This window comes from Pseudorasbora parva, chromosome 11 (assembly GCF_024679245.1).
Source record: "Pseudorasbora parva isolate DD20220531a chromosome 11, ASM2467924v1, whole genome shotgun sequence".
Lineage (NCBI taxonomy): Eukaryota > Metazoa > Chordata > Actinopteri > Cypriniformes > Gobionidae > Pseudorasbora > Pseudorasbora parva.
The window spans coordinates 21,520,220-21,542,235 of NC_090182.1; the positions used below are offsets into that span (position 1 = coordinate 21,520,220).

At 36.0% G+C, this 22,016-nt stretch overlaps 2 protein-coding genes and 1 long non-coding RNA gene across 3 annotated transcripts; 2 read left to right on the forward strand and 1 right to left on the reverse strand.

Moving 5' to 3' along the window:
* The first annotated feature begins 1,571 nt into the window (after window positions 1–1,571).
* Window positions 1,572–11,465, forward strand: spdl1 (spindle apparatus coiled-coil protein 1). Its single transcript, XM_067457406.1, has 12 exons — window positions 1,572–1,786; window positions 2,524–2,688; window positions 2,804–2,980; window positions 3,709–3,903; window positions 4,016–4,165; window positions 4,756–4,854; window positions 5,075–5,185; window positions 5,269–5,409; window positions 5,485–5,588; window positions 5,666–5,853; window positions 10,203–10,491; window positions 10,962–11,465. The coding sequence occupies exons 2-12, from the start codon at window positions 2,524–2,526 to the stop codon at window positions 11,107–11,109; spliced, it is 1,767 nt and encodes a 588-aa protein (XP_067313507.1). The 5' UTR covers window positions 1,572–1,786; the 3' UTR covers window positions 11,110–11,465.
* Window positions 11,466–12,265: 800 nt separating this feature from the next.
* Window positions 12,266–16,320, forward strand: sil1 (SIL1 nucleotide exchange factor). The gene is made up of 9 exons (XM_067457404.1): window positions 12,266–12,792; window positions 12,880–13,009; window positions 13,098–13,206; window positions 13,289–13,394; window positions 13,477–13,662; window positions 13,742–13,863; window positions 14,194–14,290; window positions 14,405–14,569; window positions 15,896–16,320. Exons 1-9 carry the CDS (start codon window positions 12,712–12,714, stop codon window positions 16,262–16,264), a joined length of 1,365 nt encoding a protein of 454 aa, XP_067313505.1. The 5' UTR covers window positions 12,266–12,711; the 3' UTR covers window positions 16,265–16,320.
* A 131-nt stretch (window positions 16,321–16,451) lies between these two features.
* On the reverse strand, window positions 16,452–18,814 carry LOC137092883 (uncharacterized). The gene is made up of 4 exons (XR_010908353.1): window positions 18,674–18,814; window positions 18,006–18,022; window positions 17,359–17,459; window positions 16,452–17,130 (listed from the first exon to the last, which is right to left on the reverse strand). It is a non-coding gene; the product is annotated as an uncharacterized lncRNA (long non-coding RNA).
* Between the last annotated feature and the right edge of the window lie 3,202 nt (window positions 18,815–22,016).

Genomic DNA, 22,016 nt, shown 5'->3' on the forward strand with positions numbered 1-22,016 from the left:
AAGTGTGAGTTAAAGTTTAAAACAGTTGTGGCTGCATATTTTGAATTGACCTAAATACCTTTTGTGATATAATTGGGTTTTAGAGTTTCACTTGATTCAATTGATATTGTCCCTATCTCTGCAAATAAATCGGTAAAATAACAGAAAAAGTACTGACAGCTTATTATATTATTCAGTAATTGTATAGACATTTTGCAATGATGTTCAAAATTCAAACAGGTAAAATCTGTAAAAATAAATATAATAAATAAATATAGACCATTTTGTTTATTGTTAAAAGTGATATTGTCTGTATGACAGTTGCATAGGTAGAAATTAATAAATGTTTTTCATTTTTTACACCTATCAAAAACACAAAGATGTGACTCATGAGTCCCATTTACACAAATGAAAACACAGATTAATACACAAATTGGTATAATTTCACCATGTCATTGGTAATCGGCTTAGTACGTGTGCTTGGGTCACCCAAGATGTATTTCAGGGTGTAAATGTTGTCTGCCATCTCAGTAACTAAAAGCCAGGGAACTGTTAACAAGCTCCCCAGGAACCGCATACATGCTGATTGATGTGTAACTCCCTCCACCTCACACTTCCCGAAGTTGAGCAACAATCTTCTTACTCTTTTTAAATGGCATGTAATTGTTGTCATGGCTAGTTTGAATACCTAGCTTATGCTATATTAAGCAGCAAAACAGTTTTCAAAATTGCTAATAATAATAATACATTTTACTTGAGCACTAAATCAACATATTACAATGACTTCTAAATTAGGATCATGACAATGAAGACTACAGTAAAAAAAAAAAAAAAAAAATTCAGGGTTGCCTTGATTAACAATGATTAACAATTCGGCGTATAGTAGCCTAAAGAAAATATTTATTTAAAATATATTTCACAATATTACAGTTGTAATATTTAGTTGCAATATTTACTGTATTTTTAATCAAATACATGCAGACTTGGTGAGCGCAAGAGGCTTCTCTGAAACAATAAAGTTCACATTTCTATGAAGAAGAAAAAAACTTAGCCAAATTGTTTAATGATGTATAAATTTTTTCAGGCATTATAGGCTATTTTAAAAAATAACACAACAGTCTTGTGTTTTATAAAGGATTGGTTAAAAAGAGCATTCACTTTTTTTTTCTGTGGATTTCCATAAGCTTGCTGCAGTCAGTTAAATGTTAGCAAATACAGCTAGGCTTAGCTATTGACACAAAACTCATGGTAGGCTACTTTTACTCAGTTATGTCAAATATCTCAAGATGAACCCCCCCCCCCCCCCAATAGGGAAGCATTGTCTGTTGTTGGTTTTGTTTTTTCAATGAAATGTAGCATATGTGTTACTTTTTATGTAAACAGGAAATGTCTATATTTGATATAGGTGTATATCATGTAACATTTACATTCAAGTTAGGCTATATTACATTAAAAATAATAAGTTTGATTTTTGTAGTAAAAAGTTTGAGGACCTTTGATCTAAACCAGAGCCGTTGAAAACGCAACTCTCTTTTTCTATGGCTCTGATCTAAACCGGTATGTCCACAGCATGTTCAACAGTTACGGAGGAGGGGCTATTATTCCGGATAGAGGACGACGATCATGACGACGATGGTTTGTTCAGGATTGGAAACCTCGCGTTTTCTCGCGATATGTGATTGACGACTGCTGCAGAATTCAAACCAACTTGCCGTTTGAAAGTACTGAAAGCAGGAAAGCGGTCGGTTGGGCTAGTTCGTTCTGCAGATATAAAATTGTTATCACCAACTGCCCTTTAAATCTAAAGGTAAACACATTTAGATATATACTCTGTTCTGTAGCTATCAATTATTTGTGGGACAAAGAAAACTGATTTCTTATGAATTCCAACGCGATGTTTTTGATCGAAGTTTGCAGCTAATACAGCTAACGTTAATATCTTAGTTGACAAAAACATACAATTCTGTATCTGTCATTTAACATTAACGTTACTCTCCCTCGTGTTTTCCCCCAGAAATGTATCACTTGGAAAATAGAGAATGACAGCCTTAGCCAACAATGACACACACACACACACACACATATATATATATATATATATATATATATATATATATATATATATATATATATATATATATATATATATATATATATGACTATTCAGGTATAACGTTACTCTTTGTTATGGGTATTTTAATATCTGATGGCAACATCTGAAATCCTTGATACTTATTAACGTTAACTTACTTGAGTTACTTTTGGTTCACGTGAGGATTTGGAAAACAGCTTCACCTGTGGAACAGAACATTTGGAAATCTAAAAATGCTGTTTTTAGTTTTCTGTGATGGGTAGGTTTAGGGGTAGGCAGTAGGTAATATAAAAATCATGTCTATGGAAAGACCCACTGAAAACATGGAAACCAATCATACATGTGTGTGTGTGTGTGTGTGTGTGTGTGTGTGTGTGTGTGTGTGTGTGTGTAAAAAACAAAAGTCTACACCTACACAATTAATCACATACAGTCCTTTCATCTCATTTCAGATGACAGATCTAGAGGATGAGAATAAAGTGTTGCGGCGGAAGGTACAGGAAATAGAAGAGGCTCTTCAGAGGGCTGGACAGTATGGACTTCAACTTTTGGATGACAAAATGGATCTGCACAACAAATTGGAGGAACAGCAAATTGAGATGTCCAGTGTCATTGAGGTACTGTCTCTGCATCATTTGACCGTCACAATATAACAACTGACAGTCTGCTTGATCAGTAAATTATTTCTCAAGTGTGGTAAAATATAATTTTCACAGTTTTCTGTAATTGCAGGCCCTAGAACAAGAGAAATACTCTTTGCAAAGGGAAGTTGAGTTAAAGGCTCGCATGTTGGAGAGTCTGCGATCAGAATTTGATCTAGTCAAAAACCAACAGAAACATCAAATGGAGCAGCAACAAACTGTGCTGGAGAGGAACCATGCTCTTGAGCTCAGTGACTTAAAGAATAAGGTTAGCTTATATGCTTTTTATGTACAGAAGTGGTAAGGTTTTCCCCATATTTATGTTTAAACTGGGTTTCTGTGGGTCTTAAAAATCAATTTGACCTTCCACAATTTAAGGCCTTAGAAATGTCTTAAATTGAATCAGAAAGTCTTAAATTCAGTATCATGGCATTGAAATTAGGGCACTAGGATTTCTGTGATGCAGAAAATGTGGACAGAATTGGACGAATTCATTCATAAAAAGATCAAGATGCATTTATTGACACTCAGAATGAAAAAATTAAGTGAGAAATTGAACAAAATGAACTGAAGTGAGTTAAATGCAAGATCTAAAGAGTGCTAAATACAAGAACAATCTGTAATTGAGTGTGAAAATTACTTACATTTAAATCATGTTGATTTTTTTATGAACCAATTGGCAGATATTTGTTCTTGTTATAATCATAATATTTCTTTTCTCAAACTTCAAGCTATTTTTTGTATAATTAATCATTTAAAAAAAAAGTAAGTCAATGTGTGCTTAGACATTTACATTAGATATGTGGGGAGAGTTTGGGATCCCAATCTGAAAATAATTTTAATTTTTGCATTTGGTGATTCATCGAGTAGCAATGAAATTACACACTAGGTTTAGGCATAATTTTAGCCATAATTTCAGTTATTATGCCTAAAGTTGCTTATTGTCCCGAAAAGGGACGTTATCTCATCTTTGGTGCTGATGAAATGCCTTTGTAGGTGGAGAAAATGAAGACCGATTTAGAGGAGGCTCAACTTGCTGAGAAGCAGATGAGACACAAGCTGGACCAGCAGTCTGAAGCACTAAACAGCAAAACCGAAGAACTGCGTGTCCTCACAGAACGTGCACATGAAACAATGTCCTCAGAGATACTTGAGCTGCAAGTGCAGAAGATGGATATGGAATCTGCAATGGTGGAGTACTTTCCAATCTTTATTTTTAATGGAAGGAAATTTGTAGAATGTTTTGTAGAAATAAGCAATTTCAAGTGTTCCCTTGGTGTTGAAGTGTGATCTTGTGTTGTAGGCGTCTTTGGAGCAGGAGCTTCAGGAGGCACGATACAAAGACGAGCAGCTACATTTGGCCAACACTACCCTCCAGAGGCAACTGGAGAGACTCACAGAAGAGAAGGAAGAGAGAGAGAAAGAGGCGGTGTCCTGCTATAATGCTTTGGAGGCATGTCTATTGATATTCTCAAGTAAACATGTTTATAAAACATGTATTTACACTACCTTACAAACATTTGGTGTCTTAAAGATTTTTGAAAGAAGTCTATTATGGCTTGCCAAAGCAGCATTTATTTGATCCAAATTTGTATATATTTTAAAATGTAATTTATTCATGTGATGCCAAAGCTTAATTTTCAGCAGACATTAACTCGTCTTAAGTGTAAAATGATCCTTCAGTAATAATTAGAATATGCTGATTTAATTAAATGTTTTATAAAAGTTGCATAGGTGAAAGCAGCTGTGCTGCTTGAAATTTTTGATTAAAAAAAATTCAGGATTCTTTGATGAATTGAACATTCAAAAGAACATCATTTATTTATTAAGTCTTTACTGTCACTTTTTATTAATTTAATGTGTCATTGCTAAATAAAAGTATGAATTTACCCAAACTTTTGAACTGTACTATATATTGATAAAGTTACAGTACTGCTGGTAAGTGATAAGTATATCCACATGGAATTCTGATCCACATTTTTTGCACTGCTTGAGGAGGAAAAAACTTAAAAATATTAAACAGTTTTGTTCTACCTGCTGTAGAAAGCTCGGGAAGCCAACCAAGACCTTCAGATCCAGCTGGAACTGGTGTTGCAGCAGGCACAAGATCCAAACAGCAAGGGCAATTCTTTGTTTTCTGAGGTACAGTATTGAGAATTACTTTATTTATAACTATGGCCTATTTATATATTGAATAACATTTTATATGAATGCAATACCATTTAAAAAACCAACAAGTTAGTAAACCTAATACATTAAGTATAAAGTTAATATGGTGATTTGTATTGCTTCATAATAATAAAATAGTTTTGTGATGTTTCACTTTCTTTTTTTGTACTGCAAAATATTTTGATTTGGACAGGTAGAGGATAAGAGAGCAGAGATGGAGCGGCAGCTGAACAGCATGAAAAGACAGCATGAGTATCTGCAAAAGCAGCATACACTCACCAAACAACATATGCACCGCATGAAAGTAAACAGGGTTTTTTTGACAAATGCTTTACGTTTTATTTATAATTTTCCTCATTGTTGTTTTACTTGTGTCTGCTGTTTTAGATGCAGATAGCTACCCTTATGCAACTTCAGGGGAACAGGGCAGATCCAGCCCAGCTTGAACGATTGCAATTTATGTTATCTGACAAGAACAATGAGATAGAAAGCCTGATGATGAAAGTAAGAGAACTGGAAAAAGAGAAGGTAAGATTAGCATATTACATCCAGCATTGAAATTAAACAATACAGAAATGTCTCTAACGACTCTGTCACCAACAGACGACTGTAACAGGCCAACATCCACCACCCCCATCTAAAGAAGGCGAGCTTATGGATGAAACTTACTACACGGACCTATTAAAAATGCAACTTTCAAATTTAAAGTAAGTTTTCTCTCATTAATTATTTGTACTGGTGGTGGTACTTTAGTACTTTTAATGCAATTATGACATGCATGCAGGAAAGATGCAGAGAAACTAAAAGACGAGTTATCCATGGCAAGAATGAAGTCCCTCTCTGAAAGTCAGAGAGTGTTGGAGTTGGAGAGGAAACTCTATGGCACAGAGCAAGCGCTGAAACAAAGACACAGTGACAATATGAGGCTCCAAGTCAAGCTTGAAGAACTAAAGATGAAATACACACCTAATGGTAAATTGTTTAATCTCTGAGCCCTAGTTTTCTACATGAACCAGTTTAGTGCAACAGTCATGTTCTGAAAGTAAAAAATCCCATTAATTTTTTTCTCATAAGGGAATTGATTTTTAATAATAACATATAAAGCTTTAAAGACAGAACTACTGTGAGCTACAAGGCTGTTAATCAATGGCATATGTCATCAGACTGCCTTTTTCTACTTGTTATTGACATTGTAATAGACTACATTACCCATGATGACTCTAAAGAAATCTCAACCAAACAGAAAACAAGCGAATTAACTCTTGCGCACACTCCCATGAAGCACTACAAATTTCATGATAGAGACAGTCTCCCTGCATTTACAAAAACTAATATTATTTTTTATGTGTGTATACATGCATATGTTGCAATAAATGCAAGTTAACGTGCATACAGTGAGGAAAATAAGTATTTGCACACCGTGCTATTTTGCAAGTTCTCCCACTTAGAAATCATGGAGTGGTCTGAAATTGTCATCGTAGGTGCATGTCCACTGTGAGAGACATAATCGGGAAAAAAATTCCAGAAATCACAATGTATGATTTTTTTTTAAAAACTATTTATATGTATGATACCGCTGCAAATAAGTATTTGAACACCTGAGAAAATTAATGTTAATATCTGGTACAGTAGCCTTTGTTTGCAATTACAGAGGTCAAACGTTTCCTGTAGTTTTTCACCGGGTTTGCACACACTGCAGGAGGGGTTTTGGCCCACTTCTCCACACAGATCTTCTCTAGATCAGTCAGGTTTCTGGCCTGTCGCTGAGAAACACAGAGTTTGAGTTCCCTCCAAAGATTTTCTATTGCGTATAGGTCTGGAGACTGTCTAGGTCATGCCAGAACCTTGAGCCACTCCTTGGTTATCCTGGCTGTGTATTTCGGGTCTTTGTCATGTTGGAAGACCCAGCCCCGACCCATTTTCAATGCTCTAACTGAGGGAAGGAGATTGTTCCCCAAAATTTCGCAATACATGGCCCCGGTAATCTTCTCCTTAATACAGTGCAGTCATGCACCCATGTGCAGAAAAATACCCCCAAAGCATGATGCTACCACCCCCATGCACAATAGGGGTGGTGTTCTTGGGATGGTACTCATCATTCTTCTTCCTTCAAACACGTTTAGTGGAATTATGACCGAAAAGTTCTATTTTGGTCTCATCTGACCAAAGGACTTTCTCCCATGACTCCTCTGGATCATCCAAATGGTCATTGGCAAACTTAAGACTGGCCTGGAGATGTGCTGGTTTAAGCAGGGGAACCTTCCGTGCCATGCATGATTTCAAACCATGACGTCTTAGTGTATTACCAACAGTAACCTTGGAAACGGTGGTCCCAGCTCTTTTCAGGTCATTAACCAGTTCTGGGCTGATTTCTCACCTTTCTTAGGATCATTGAGACCACACAAGGTGAGATCTTGCATGGAGCCCCAGTACGAGTGAGATTGACAGTCATGTTTAGCTTCTTCCATTTTCTAATGATTGTTCCAAAAGTAGACCTTTTTTAACCAAGCTGCTTGGCAATTTCCCCGTAGCACTTTCCAGCCTTGTGCAGGCATACAATTTTGTCTCTAGTGTCTTTGGACAGCTCTTTGGTCTTGGCCATGTTAGTAGTTGGATTCTTACTGATTGTATGGGGTGGACATTTGTCTTTATGCAGCTAATGACCTCAAGAATTCTAGCTGATAGACAGGTGTTCAAATACTTATTTGCAGCTGTATCATACAAATAAATACTTTTAAAAAAATCATACATTGTAATTTCAGGATTTTTTTTTTAGATTGTCTCTCAGTTGGCATGCACCTACGATGACAATTTCAGACCCCTCCATGATTTTTAAGTGGGAGAACTTGCAAAATAGCAGGGTGTTCAAATACTTATTTTCCTCACTGTATATATATATATATATATATATATATATATATATATATATATATATATATATATATATATATATATATATATAATACACACACACATACATACACTCACCTGAAGGATTATTAGGAACACCATACTAATACTGTGTTTGACCCCCTTTTGCCTTCAGAACTGCCTTAATTCTATGTAGCATTGACTCAACAAGGTGCTGAAATCATTCTTTAGAAATGTTGGCCCATATTGATAGGATAGCATGTTGCAGTTGATGGAGATTTGTGGGATGCACATCCAGGTCACGAAGCTCCCGTTCCACCACACCACAAAGATGCTCTATTGGGTTGAGATCTGGTGACTTTGGGGGCCATTTTAGTAAAGTGAACTCATTGTCATGTTTAAAAAATCAATTTGAAATGATTTGAGCTTTGTGACATGGTGCATTATCCTGCTGGAAGTAGCCTTTAGAGGATGGTTACATGGTGGTCATAAAGGGATGGACATGGTCAGAAACAATGCTCAGGTAGGCCGTGGCATTTAAATGATGCCCAATTGACACTAAAGGGCCTACATTTTACCAAGAAAACATCCCCCACACCATTACACCACCACCAGAAGCCTGCACAGTTGTAACAAGGCATGATGGATCCATGTTCTCATTCTGTTTACGGCTAATTCTGATTCTACCATCTGAATGTATCCACCAAAATCGAGACTCATCAGACCAGGCAACATTTTTCAAGTCTTCAGCTGTACAATTTTGGTGAGCTTGTGCAAATTGTAGCCTCTTTTTCCTATTTGTAATGGAGATGAGTGGTACCCGTTGGGGTCTTCTGCTGTTGCTGTCTTCTGCGGATGGCCTTAAGGTTGTGCGTGTTGTGGCTTCACAAATGCTTTGCTGCGTACCTCGGTTGTAACGAGGGGTTATTTCAGTCAAAGTTGCTCTTCTATCAACTTGAATCAGTTGATAGAAGAGCATACCTCATACCTCGGTTGTAATGAGTGGTTATTTCAGTCAAAGTTGCTCTTCTATCAACTTGAATCAGTCGACCCATTCTCCTCTGACCTCTAGCATCCACAAGGCATTTTCACCCACACGACTGCCGCATACTGGATGTTTTTTCCATTTTCACACCATTCTTTGTAAACCCTAGAAATGGTTGTGTGTGAAAATCCCAGTAACTGAGCAGATTGTGAAAGACTGGCCCATCTGGCACAAACAACCATGCCACAATCAAAATTGCTTAAATCACCTTTCTTTCCCTTTCTTTCTGACATTCACCTTTCTTTCTAACATTCAGTTTTGAGTTCAGGAAATTGTCTTGACCAGGATCACACCCCTAAATGCATTGAAGCAACTGCCATGTGATTGATTGATCAGATAATTGCATTAATGAGAAATAGAACCAGTGTTTCTAATAATCCATGTGTGTGCGTGTGTGTGTGTGTGTGTGTGTGTGTGTGTATGTATGCGTGTATGTATGTATATATATATATATATATATAAAATGATGGTTGGATAGTTGAAAATTAATGAAAATTACCCCATGATTTACTCACCCTCAAGCTATCCTATGTGTATGACATTCAATTGACTTTTTACATTTTTTGTGTGAGTTTTTTTGTGTGAATATGTCAGTGAAGAATAGCTCTTAGGCTGCCCTGTGTACATTCACATTTCCACAGCGTAATAGTTTTTATACTGTACAAACCGTATTTTCTATCCCCTTACACTGCCCCTAAACCTACACATCACAGGAAACATTCTGCGTTTTTACTTTCTAAAAAAAACGTATTCTGTATGATTTATAAACATTTTGAAAAGTGTATAAAGACATAAAGACATACCCATGTCATTATACATATTTGTGTCTGCATATTTCACAAAAACATGCTCCCCCCCATATATATATATATATATATATATATATATATATATATATATATATATATATATATATATATATATATATTAATTCTATCCATTATATAAATTAATATTGTCTCTTTAGAAGACTTGGACAAAACCATTCCGTTCATATGGATTTAATTTTACGATCTCTTTATGGATGCTTTAAATCGGCAAGAGTTTTAGGTGAATAGACTTTGAATTTTGAAACATAAATCTCTCAGATGTAATAAAAAAAAGTCTTAATTTGTGTTCTGACGATGAACAAAAATCTTGTGGGTTTGTAATGACATGAGTGAGTAATTTTCATTTTTGTTTGAACCATCCCTTTAAGTACACAGTTTTGTAATTTTGTCTTTCTATTTTCAAATCAAAGTTTGTATTGCTGTGGTTCAAAGCTGGTTTGTAAAAAAAACCATCTGAAAAAATACATTCCCTGAAAAAAATGGTTAGGTTTTATTTAATTAACTGCTTTAATAATTTTTAATCTGTGTGATGCTTATATATACTGGTCATAAATGTGGCACTGTTATATATTCAGAGGTGAACAAAGCCCAAGTACAGAAACGCCGCCGAGAGAAGTTTCCTGTAGCAGTTCCAGAGGAAATGTCAGTACCTAGCAATGAGGATACTGCAACCATGGATACTGAGCCGAGTAAGGGCTTGAGTGAAAATACAGAGGAAAAAACCCTGAGTCATCCCGTTGAGAAACCAGTTGTGATCCCGTTGCAGTCTGCACAACCCACAGAACCCAACCCTGTCATGCCCCGTGAGAGCAAGTCTGTTCGAATCTGTGAGGATCCCCCACTCTGCATTCCTGATGCGCCCAGGTCAGTGCCAACCTCTGCATGCCAACCCGTCTCCTTTCTGCTGCGCTGTGTCAACTTTGCAGTGTTTGTCATCTTCGTCTTCCTGGGTTTTATGAGAGCATTAACTCCTCGACCATCACTTCCTGCTCTACCGCTGCCTCTCAGGAATCCTGTTGCTCGACGGAACTTATTTTAACATTTAATCCCATGAGATCTTGGTTTAATGACTAGAATTTAAGAATATGAACATTTAAGGACTGTTAAATCATTGTGAAATATAGTCTGATATTTGAGTAATATAAGGATTAACCCTTTTTGCTGTCAGACCTTTTTAACAGTGTTATTTAAATTTCTTTTAATGAATTACTCCTATGGCAGTAATAGTAAAAATGTTAACTTTAAAATGGTCTTTTATGACATTGAATTTTAGCACTTAAGCTTTGTTATGAACGACCACAAACTGAATAATTTGCCTGTATGTCTCCTGTAAGTGACTCCGATAGCAAGAAAGAGGATCAAACCCATCATTGCAGTGAAGAGGAGGAGAACTGGAGAACTGAAAGGAAGAAGAAAAAGTACCAACAACCCACTCATGTTAACTCAGAAAAAACCATGGCAAACGAATGTGCACAACAGTAGTTTGGCTAATGCAAAATGTGAATATTTTTTTATAGTAAAAAAAGATTTTGAATAAGTATTTTGGCAGGTTTGTAATGTGCACAATTGATTGATTTGTGACTTGTCCTGTCTATGCACTTGATTTGTAGCACATTTTATAATTGTTTCCCCACATGTATTAATACCTCTTTAATATAATTAACTATTTGAGTCAGTTTGAATAATAATAATAATTAAAAATGTATCCAGTCTTAATAATGCATTATCTTGCTTACTGTATATGTTGTAATGAACTTCCTGTGTACCATTATTTCTGTGGTTAACAAACATTTAGATTAGATGTTTACAATTAGAGCTAGATTGTGATGGTCAGGGGTTTTTTTCTCTTCGGGACATTGTAATTGATGAACAGTTATTAGCCAATGTGTTGTAATTACTAGCATAGGCTACGAATAGCTGCTTAGTATTTGTACATTTGTGTTATTCTTGGACAAAAAGTTGTTTATAGATTTTTATTTTGTTATTTAAGTAATCCTATAACCTCTCATGAATTTTAATTTTAGACTGAAAAAAATATTGACACGTTATTTGCGGGTTATTTTTCGCCTACGGATTAAATACAAGCTGTGTCTCATTTCAGAAGGCTGCGTCCTCCGGAGGTCGCATTTGAAGGGTGCATACGTCATAAGGCCATCTCATTTCAAAAAAGTGAGTAGGACACTTCAAATGCGTCCTTTCGAGTGTGCATGAGGTGTAGCCTTCGCGGCTGGAGATAACCCATAATTCTTTGCGTCGCCGTTAACAACCGTCATAAATATATATTTTTTGTATTATATGAAAAAACGGCACCACTGCCAGATATACATGCGAGCGTAGGTGTGGTGTTTAAAATGTAAGTTCTAGCTGGTTTTTATTTTTAAGCTCTACCTCAAACAGATAGTTGTGGTTAACAGGATTACAACGTTTTAGTGCTTTTTAAACGTTTAGAACAGTACATTGCTGTCAAGACAAGAAACATTTCATAGTAATTTTCAAGTTATAAATAATTTTCATACTTATAAACTGGCGTGATAGCGCAACGAGGCTGAATGTGTTGGCATTGCAACGTGATACTTCCTGCCTGTGTGTCCTACAAAGGACGTCTCGTTTAATTGCGCAGCCTTCGAAATTTAACGAAATGAGACACATTTGTAGACCGTAAAAAAATACGATTGAACATGATGTTTAAACTGCCATTGATTGCGTCATGAAAATGTGTGTCTTCCAGCCAATTATTTAGCCCAGAGAGAATGACGTTATCCGAATACGCATACACTTGCTTTTATCTGATTGGTTCACGTATGTTGTTCAGGTGGACTGCGGAAATTCGCGTTTCTAGTTTCTTTCTGGATGGTACAGCCATAGACAGGGTACAGCCGCTAAACTCAATGTTAACAGATGGAATCAAGTCTATTTAGATATATTTACGGAAGAATGAGTTAATTTGGTAAATGTTTGGCAATGGGTTTTAGGTTCTGCTGGTCTTCTGGCAATGGATGACGTATAAGTGTTTATCAGGTTATTTTTACGCATATTGCCGGTATTTTATTTATTTTTTGTCCCAAGATATTGACTAGACTTATAATGCAAAACAAGTGGAATATCAAACTTGGAGTCGCAATCACTTTGGGGATTTTCAGTGTTCAGCTCATATTTGCCTACAAGGTGAGATAACTGTTTGGAAGTTACATTTTTAATACATTTTTTTTATCGTAATACTTGTAATAACAGTATAATGTTGTGGCTGTGCAGTCCCCAACAGCCTTGTCTATTAAAGAAGGTTCAGGTGATAACAAGAGAGAAGAAACGCAGATAGAGAATGAGGATCCTGAAGACCTGGAGGTGTTTAAACCTACAGACAAGTGGCAAACTCTCAAACCAGGTAGCTATATTCCCATGCCGACAGTTGTGTCCTTAAATAAATATATGACTAACAGATCTATTCCATGTTTATCTGTTATTCAATTTAGGTCATGCAGTTCCAGCAGGCTCTCATGTCAGACTGAATCTTCAGACCGGCCACAGAGAGGTCAAAATGGGAGAGGAGGAAGGTCTCAAATACTGGAGAGATGGAAATGGGTATATTAATAAAGAATGTAGTATTCTACAATAAATACTGTATCATATAGTTAATAATATTTTTTCCTCCTCTGTGGTGAAGGCAAGGGATGGCGAACGTGCCAGGACCTTCATTCACAGCTGAACAGTTGAAAGAGGCTCTGAAAAATTTTAAAGAAGGAATGGATGATCCTGTTGACACAAAACAAGTATGTTCATTTCAGTTTATCTCTAAGCATTTTTCTTGATTGCTTATTAAGTTTTTTTTTTAATCAAGATGTTTGAATATAGGATGATGCAGTGAGGGCCCAATTTCGCCCCATCGAAGAGCTGAAAAAAGACATGGAGGCACTCAACATGCTTGTAGAGACAGATGTTCAAGTTATGACTAAAATTTTAAACTTATTCAATAATACTAACAGCACAACTGATGAAAAAGTCAAAGCTCTTCTTGACCTGGAGTACCTTGTGCACCAGGTAACGCTTTGATTATAATTATGAAACAAAAAGTGTCCAAATTTTTTCAGTGTTTGAATTTCATAATATTTTCATATAGGTAGATAATGCCCAAAATTTGGTGTCCATGGGAGGAATGCAATTGGTTGTGAATGCTTTAAACAGTACAGACATTCGTCTCCAGGAAAGCGCTGCATTTGTGCTCGGATCTGCTGTTTCAAGGTAATTTCTCCAAAGCAAAATTGCTGCTTACACATCATTTAATGTGAAGTCATATTTAACATTGTTCAGTGAACTTTCGCGATTGAAATCCACTCATTTAAATAACAATCCATGCATGCAATTTTGAATAAGGGTGAAAGAGTTCCCCACACAGATTTTGTAGCAGGTTCAAGTTGGTCACATTGATCAACAGAAAGCTGCTTGGTTTAAAAGTGAATTCTGTGTAAGCTGTGCTTCATACAATAGATATTGGACCTTTTTACCTGTGTAATTCTTTGTTAGTGACCCCACTTTTACACTGATGCATTGCATCATCATCTTTTTTTTTAGTAATCCATCAGTGCAAGTTGAGGCAGTAGAAGGCGGTGCATTACAGAAACTGCTGACATTGCTGGCCACTCAGCGACCAATGGCAGTTAAGAAAAAGGTAAAAACCAACAAAAAAAGTATTGTCATTATGCTGTTAATAATTTAATTTTCTTCATGATAGTTCAATGAGTATGAATGAATCACCTACTTTTGACATTGTGATTTAATACAGGCATTATTTGCTCTGGCCTCACTACTGCGTCACTTCCCATTTGCTCAAAGTCACTTTCTGAAGCTCGGTGGTGTGCAGATGCTTAGCGAACTGTTTCAAACTCCAGGGGCCGAGGCCCTCCGTGTGAGAATCATCACGGTTCTCTATGATATGATCACTGAGAAGGTTCATATTTGTTTACAAGTTTAAACTTTGCAATACTAGTACCGTGCAAAGTTTGGGGTCAGTATGTTTTGTCATTGTTTTCGGTAGAAACATACTTTTATTCAGCAAAGATGCATTCAGTTGGTTAAAATGACATTTAAAATGTTTCAGAATATTTCAAATTCTTTTTAACTTTCTATTCAAAGAATCTTAAAAAAAAAATGATTTTCACAAAAATATTAAAAACAACAGATGTTTTCAATATAATGATAATAACAAATAGCCTGACAAGCCAGACCCACATCAAGATGTTTGGTCTGGGAACTTGCCATTGACAGGGCTCAATCCGAGCGGCGGGATAAACGTTTGTCTTTCAAACTCCCTCTGCACACAACTGGATAAGCTACAACCAAGCAGAGCAACGTGAAGCGGAGCTAGTTGTTAGATTAAATTGATAGATTTCGCCATATCCGGTCAGCAAAACTCAGAACACATCTTCCCTTCTTAAGAATGACTTCAGTGCCGTTCTTTGTTCTTTTCTCACAAAAAAAGCTTAACTCCACAGAGTTGCGACAAGGGCTGATTCGAAAGGCCACCATTTGCCAGCTTTTATGTTTATAAGTTGCACGCAACTCTGCTTTCATCATGTAAAGCCCGCCCACCGACTCTACACGATGTGATTGGCCTGACCAGAGTTTGGTTTTTCCAGCTCAGAAGTCAATTGAGAGTTGCTAGACTACACTTGCAGCAAATTAGATTAGCTTCCGCTAGGGTGCATCTAGATTTCTAGGCTAAATAAGAAATGTTTCTTGAGGATGTGATTGAAAATTATAATCACTGATGAAGAATAAGAGATTGTGACTTCTGTTATGTCTTCAGTTCACACTCGATGCTGGCACTGATGACTGTGTTGACCGTGGCTCTTTCTTGCAAAAAATAAATAAAATAAAGATAATTGGCTAATGTTCGTCTCCTATTCAGTAAAGCGAAGGAGTCAATTATTTTGCCATTACAAGCACAAAGTCAGCAAATTAGAATGATTTCTGAACACTGAAAAATCAACTTTTGCCAATTAATGACATTTTAAAATATACATTTTAAATTACAAAAAAATATTACATTTTAAAATGTTATTTTCAATTGTAATATTTCACAGTATTACTGTTCTTAGTGTATTTTTGATTAAATAAATGCAGCCTTGTTGAGCGAAAGATAAAACCATTAACAAACATCCATAGCCCCAAACTTTTGAATGGTAGTTATTTAGAAATGGTTTACATTGCAAACTGAAAAAGTAATTTCCATATTTGTCATTGTTAAAATTTCACTGATTACTTTGTTTTGTAGGAGCTGATATCACAGGTGGGAATGGACCTTATACCAGATTCCTCTCACCAGGAACGTTTACGACAATACGCTGAAGTCTCTCTCTTGCCCGTGTTGGTGGAGCAGGGGTGGTGCAAACTGGTACCTGAGCTTTTAGCGTCACCTGAGCACGACTGGAGAGAGAAGGCTCTGCGTACTCTACTTGCCATGATGGCTCAATGTCACACTCAGTATAAACAGAATCCCTCATTGACAGTGTTTCTTAGTGACCTGCAAAAACAGTATCAAGAACTGGTGCTCACAGAGCAGGACGTAGGGGAGGAAGACGGTTACTTTGGGGAGATCCTAGCACTTGTGGACTCCATGGTGGTTAAAATGCGACAAGTGTAAATGGAACTGCTGCTGCCTTGGAACATGGAGAACTAATAAAATTATAGAGTTCTGAATGGTGGATTTGTTTGGTGTTCTGTTCAGTTGATGCACCATGAATAATGTTTACAAAATTAGATGGGTCATTGAAAAGTTGTTTCAAATAAGAGCGTTTACAAAAAAGACAAGGACAACTGTTTTTAGTGTTTTCTTTCTCATGATGGTTTCATATAGTGATGATAATTTGATACCATTTAAAAAAAAGTGAAAAAAGTAAAATTAGATCTGACACAAATACACACTCGCCACCCTGTATTTATCAGGTTTCTTTTTTTCATCATAATTCTAATACAATCTTAGTACGGTTGTATCACCCAGATATTAACTCCAAAATATAAGAAAGATCCATTTCAGAAAATAACATGTTCATTAAAGAAAATATGAACTGAATTCACTGTATGAGTTGAATTTGCAATGTATTTTTGAATAAATTAATTGGTCCAAACACAAATGGATGTCAAAAATGTGATGTGCTACACAAAGAATGCTGTTGTGTTTTCAAGGACAGCAACAACAACTATGGAAGAAGAAAGAAGTTCAGTATGAATGTGGTTTATTTGAAAGTATTCTTTTTAATTATTATTTTCTTAATAAAATAGAACTCTTAAATGATTAACTGTATTATTGCATGCTAAATCAATGTCTGATTAAGTCCCAAATTATAGCATATGACCCCATATGATACTGATTAATATTTGACAGAAAATCATGGTGGTTGTTGCTGTAGTATCTAAATGGAAAGCCATGGATGCCAGCTGTAGCAGCAGTGAAATCAGGAGGTTGCACATATTCCTTCATGCTTTACTTTGACATTCGGGTTATGTTCCCTAAACAGAGAAGATGTGTGTTAGAAAATGCACAAATACTGATAGAATTGCTGGCAAGAAGGCTCACTGTATTGAAATAATACAAATCTCTTGCAAAACATGGCTGTTTACTAAATCTTGGCAGTGATTTAAAGCTGACATTGGGCCTAGCTTGAGAGTTCTCACATCTGCTGCTTCAGCCTTATCAAAATGTTGAATTTACATTGCATTAATGTTCAGTTGACGTACTTGTTTTCCCAGTGTAGCATGCACTCATTGGAGTATGTGTTACCATCGTCACCACACACTGGCGCGTAATTACGAGTACATCCATTTTCAAGATCAGAAGTCTATTATGGAGATATCAGAGAGATTCAAACCACATAACACTTTACCTCCACTGTCCTTTATTAAACACTACTGTTCAAAGGTTTGGGGTCAATAAGATTTGTCTAAAAAGAAATGAATACTTTTATTCAGCAAGGATGTATTCAATTGATCGAAAGAGATTTTTATTTCAAATAAATAAAGCTGTTCTTTTGAAAGAAATGTTCAGGGGTTCCACAAAAATATTAAGCATCTCAACTTTCAAAATTGATAATAATAACAAAAGGTTACTGAGCACCAAATCAGGATATTGTAATTATTTCTGAAGGATCATGTGACACTGACTACTGGAGTAATAATGCTGAAAATTCAGCTTTACCATCACAGTAATAAAATACATCAAACTAGAAAACTGTTATTTCAAAATGTACTAATATTTCACAATATTACTTGTTTTACTGTATTTTTGATCAAATAAATACATCCTTGGTGAGCAATAAGAGACTTCTTTCAAAAAACTTTTGGTTAGAAAAATTAAGGTTTTTACTATACTTTACTATATAACTTACCGCGCCTTGATTTGCCGCTGTGAAAACAACATTAAAAGATATATGATTATGAGAAATGAACCAGGAAAAACACTCATGTTTTCTCTACTGAAATTCCAGACAAGGCATAGAACAACAAAAAAAAAGTTGCCAAGCAAGTTTTGCTCTTTCTTTTCAACCTATTAATAGCTTCTAGGTACTTATGTGGTCTCTTTTTCCATTTATTCAATTGTACCATCTGTACCATTTCAACAAACAAGAATTAACATGTCAAGCAATACAACATATATTCCCGCAATACTTCAGAATAGGTTTATGTCAGAATGACACCCCAGTCAACTTCTCTTCAGTGTCTTGTGACAAAAAACATGGATCTCTAAAACATGGACCCATTCCAAAATATCACAAAATGGATCAGTCTGGGTCACAGGATGGCTTTAAAGAACAAAATGTAATCTTATAAAATGTAACCTTATCATATCTGGATTTTCAGGAAAGCAAACAACAATGTAAAAGTAATTAACAAAACATGCATATTATGACACGTCACGTCAGTGTCCACTGATGTATATTAAACAACAACATTAGCCTGAGTATAGATTTGGTTTTAATTAAGATAATTATTACAACATACAGTATTCACAGTTCAGTTTTTATACACCTAAACAAATGGCTATTTTGATACTTACCAGAGATGTAAATGAGAACAGAAACGCAGATCAGGATAGCCAACTTCATGGTGGTCACTGTTGTTGAGCGAGTTGGGAGTGAGAAACTTAGCAGATGTATCTTTGTAGCTGCAGCTCTGTAGTTATATAGCTTTCGAAATTAACCAACACTCCTCCCTCTCTCCCATTGTTTCTGCCTACCCAGGAAGAACCTGACTGGTGACATTCATGTAATAGTTCCACAAACAATGACAAAGGGCATTTAGGACTAAGGTCAGTTGTTTTGTGGTTTTGCTAAATGATTAGAGAAGCCTTGTCAACAAAGTGTATTCTAAGGAAACTATTGAATTATATTAAACAGAAATAACAATAGAGAACCATACGAGCATACAATCACTATTTGTTTACGAGAGGAGCAGAGATGGATAATCAGAGGTCTAAATAAAGGTCTCATTTTGCAAACATGATGTCTAACTTCATTAAAACTCGAAATGTTTGTTGCAGAAAATAATCTCTTATTACCTGTAATTGTTGACTTGTTTTCAAAATCTGAATGGGCTTCACAAAATGTAGTCATAGCTCATTTGCTTTATTTTGCAGATGGCCTCCTATCAATTTGGGAATGTTCCCATAACCCTTCCTCCCCAATATCCAGCAAGGATGCATTAAATTGATCAAAAGTGACTTTAAACACCAAAAAAAAAAGAAAGAAAAGAAAAAAAGTATAATATTACAAAATATTTCTATCTCAAATGGATGCTGTTGTTTTGAACTTTCTATTCGATGACAAACTGTTTTGAACATTGATTAATAATAATAATGCTTATTGAGCACCAAATCTGCATGTTAGAATTGTCTTTGAAGGTTTATGTGACAGAAGACTGATGATGCTGAAATTAAAATATTTTAAATATTTTAAAAGAGAAAAGTTTATTTTTTAAATTGTAACATTGTGTCATATTTCTGTTTTTCCTTTTACTGTCCTGTTTTCTAAATCTGCATGGGATTCACATGCAGTCATAACTCATTTGCTTTATTTTGATGGCCTCCTATCAGTTTAGAGAAGCTTTTGTTTTCTGAATGTGCTTTTGTCCGACTTGTCTTGAAACCTTCAATCAGGATATTAGGTATTAATTCATCAGTTTGACGAGCAGTCAAACAGAACTAAAACTATAATTAAAGCTGCGAGCAGCGATGACGGGCCCAAGCCGGTGGCACCGCCACCCCGGTGGCATCAGCTTAACTGTGCACAGCAGGCCATTAGGCATTTAATATGGGAAAAAATAAATAAAGGGACTATGTCAAAGTCAATTGAATTCACCTCATTAACTGCAGCAACTGGTGCTGCTATGACCAGGAACCACAACACTCACATCTCTGAGATCAATTACATTTTATTCATTAATTTTATGTCAGATGATGTCAAATGTCAATTTCAAATGAGTGCAGAATACTGTCCAAATGCTGAAGTTGTATTATCCTTACACTTCTCTTAAAAATAAATTAAGCCAAATCACAGAGACCGCAACAATGATTTTAATATCAGTGTCAGGTAAGAGTAATATGCGTGCATAAAATTTATGGAATTATTTTATCATTAAATAATTAGTTTAAAGAGGTGTCATACGTGATCTTTGCAAACACAGCACATGACCTTCTTTAAAGCCCATGTTATAGAAAACAATTAAAAGTATTGGGACATCACTTTCAATTATGTGCAAATATATTTTTTTGCAGCTCAAAATTTTGTAAGTTCAGAAGACCAGTATTTAATTAAAGATATAATATATGTTTTTGTTTTTTACTTATTTTTCACAATAAAGTGATATATATTTGTGATAGCCTATGATATGAAAGGGTTAAATTATGAAAACACAAGAGAAAAGGTGACACACACACAGAGTGAGAGAGACCCCCTCCACACACACACACACACACACACACACACACACACACACACACACACACACACACACACACACACACACACACACACACACACACACACACACACACACACACACACATAGTGATCCTAAGAGAGGGAGAGGGAGGGGGGAGGGGGAATGACAGACACAAAATCTAAACAGTGAGAGATCATTGTTTTTATTTCACTGTCTGAAAACACTGTTTTGCAATAACAACAATAGTTTTATCTTCAAAACAGTGTTCCCTAGGACATATCCAACCTGGTTACTAAATAAGGCTACACTTCCAACTTCTGGTTATTCTATATACCGGTAGCTCATTGGTTATCATTTTTGTCCTTAAACATTAATCTTCTCATTTTTAAGTTACACACACCAATTACTTTTTGTTGAAAAAGACAATTAAATGTGTTTTTTCCTTTGTTAGTAATTTTTTTTAAATATTTATATGTTTAATAATTATTTGTATTAACACAATTATTTAACTAATTATATAAAACAATATTGTCAATGCCCTACAAATAAACTGGTTTTATACATTTATTTTTTTATTCAAACCCAGAATAATATGTTTTATCCTTTAATGCAGGCCAAAGCACAGCATTGAGAGGTAATCTTTTTAGCGCACACACACACACACACACACACACACACACACACACACACACACACACACACACACACACACACACACACACACACACACTCATGTCTGGTTCACTATCTTTCTGGGGACTCATAGACGTAATGGTTTTTATGCTTTACAAACCATATATTCTGTCCTCCTGCCCCTACCCCTAAACCTTCCCATTTCACAAAACTTTCTGCATTTTTACATTTTCAAAAGAACTCATTCTGTATGATTTATAAGCTTTTGTACCCATTGGGACCTCAATTTAGGCCCCTACAGTGACATGTGTCCCCATGAGTCTGTGTGCATTCAGGTTGAAGTCCCCACCAGGCTAGAACAACACACACACACACACACACACACACACACACACACACACACACACACACACACACACACACACACACACACACACACAGTAGTAATGCTGAAGTATGCTGCAGGCAACTCAAATCAGCTCAGCCCATCCCCCCATCCACAACACCCCCCTTCACCCCCCCACCCCTGCCCCTGCCCCTCACACACACACACACACACACACACACACACTCATGTCTGGTTCACTATCTTTTTCTGGGGACTCACCATAGATGTAATGGTTTTTATGCTGTACAAACCATATATTCTGTCCTCCTACACTGCTCCTACCCCTAAACCTACCCATCACACAACTTTCTGCATTTTCACCTTTTCAAAAGAACTCATTCTGTCTGATTTATAAGCTTTTGTACCCATTGGGAAGTCCCATGAGTCTGTGTGCATTCAGGTTTAAGTCCCCACCAGGCTAGAAAACCATTCACACACA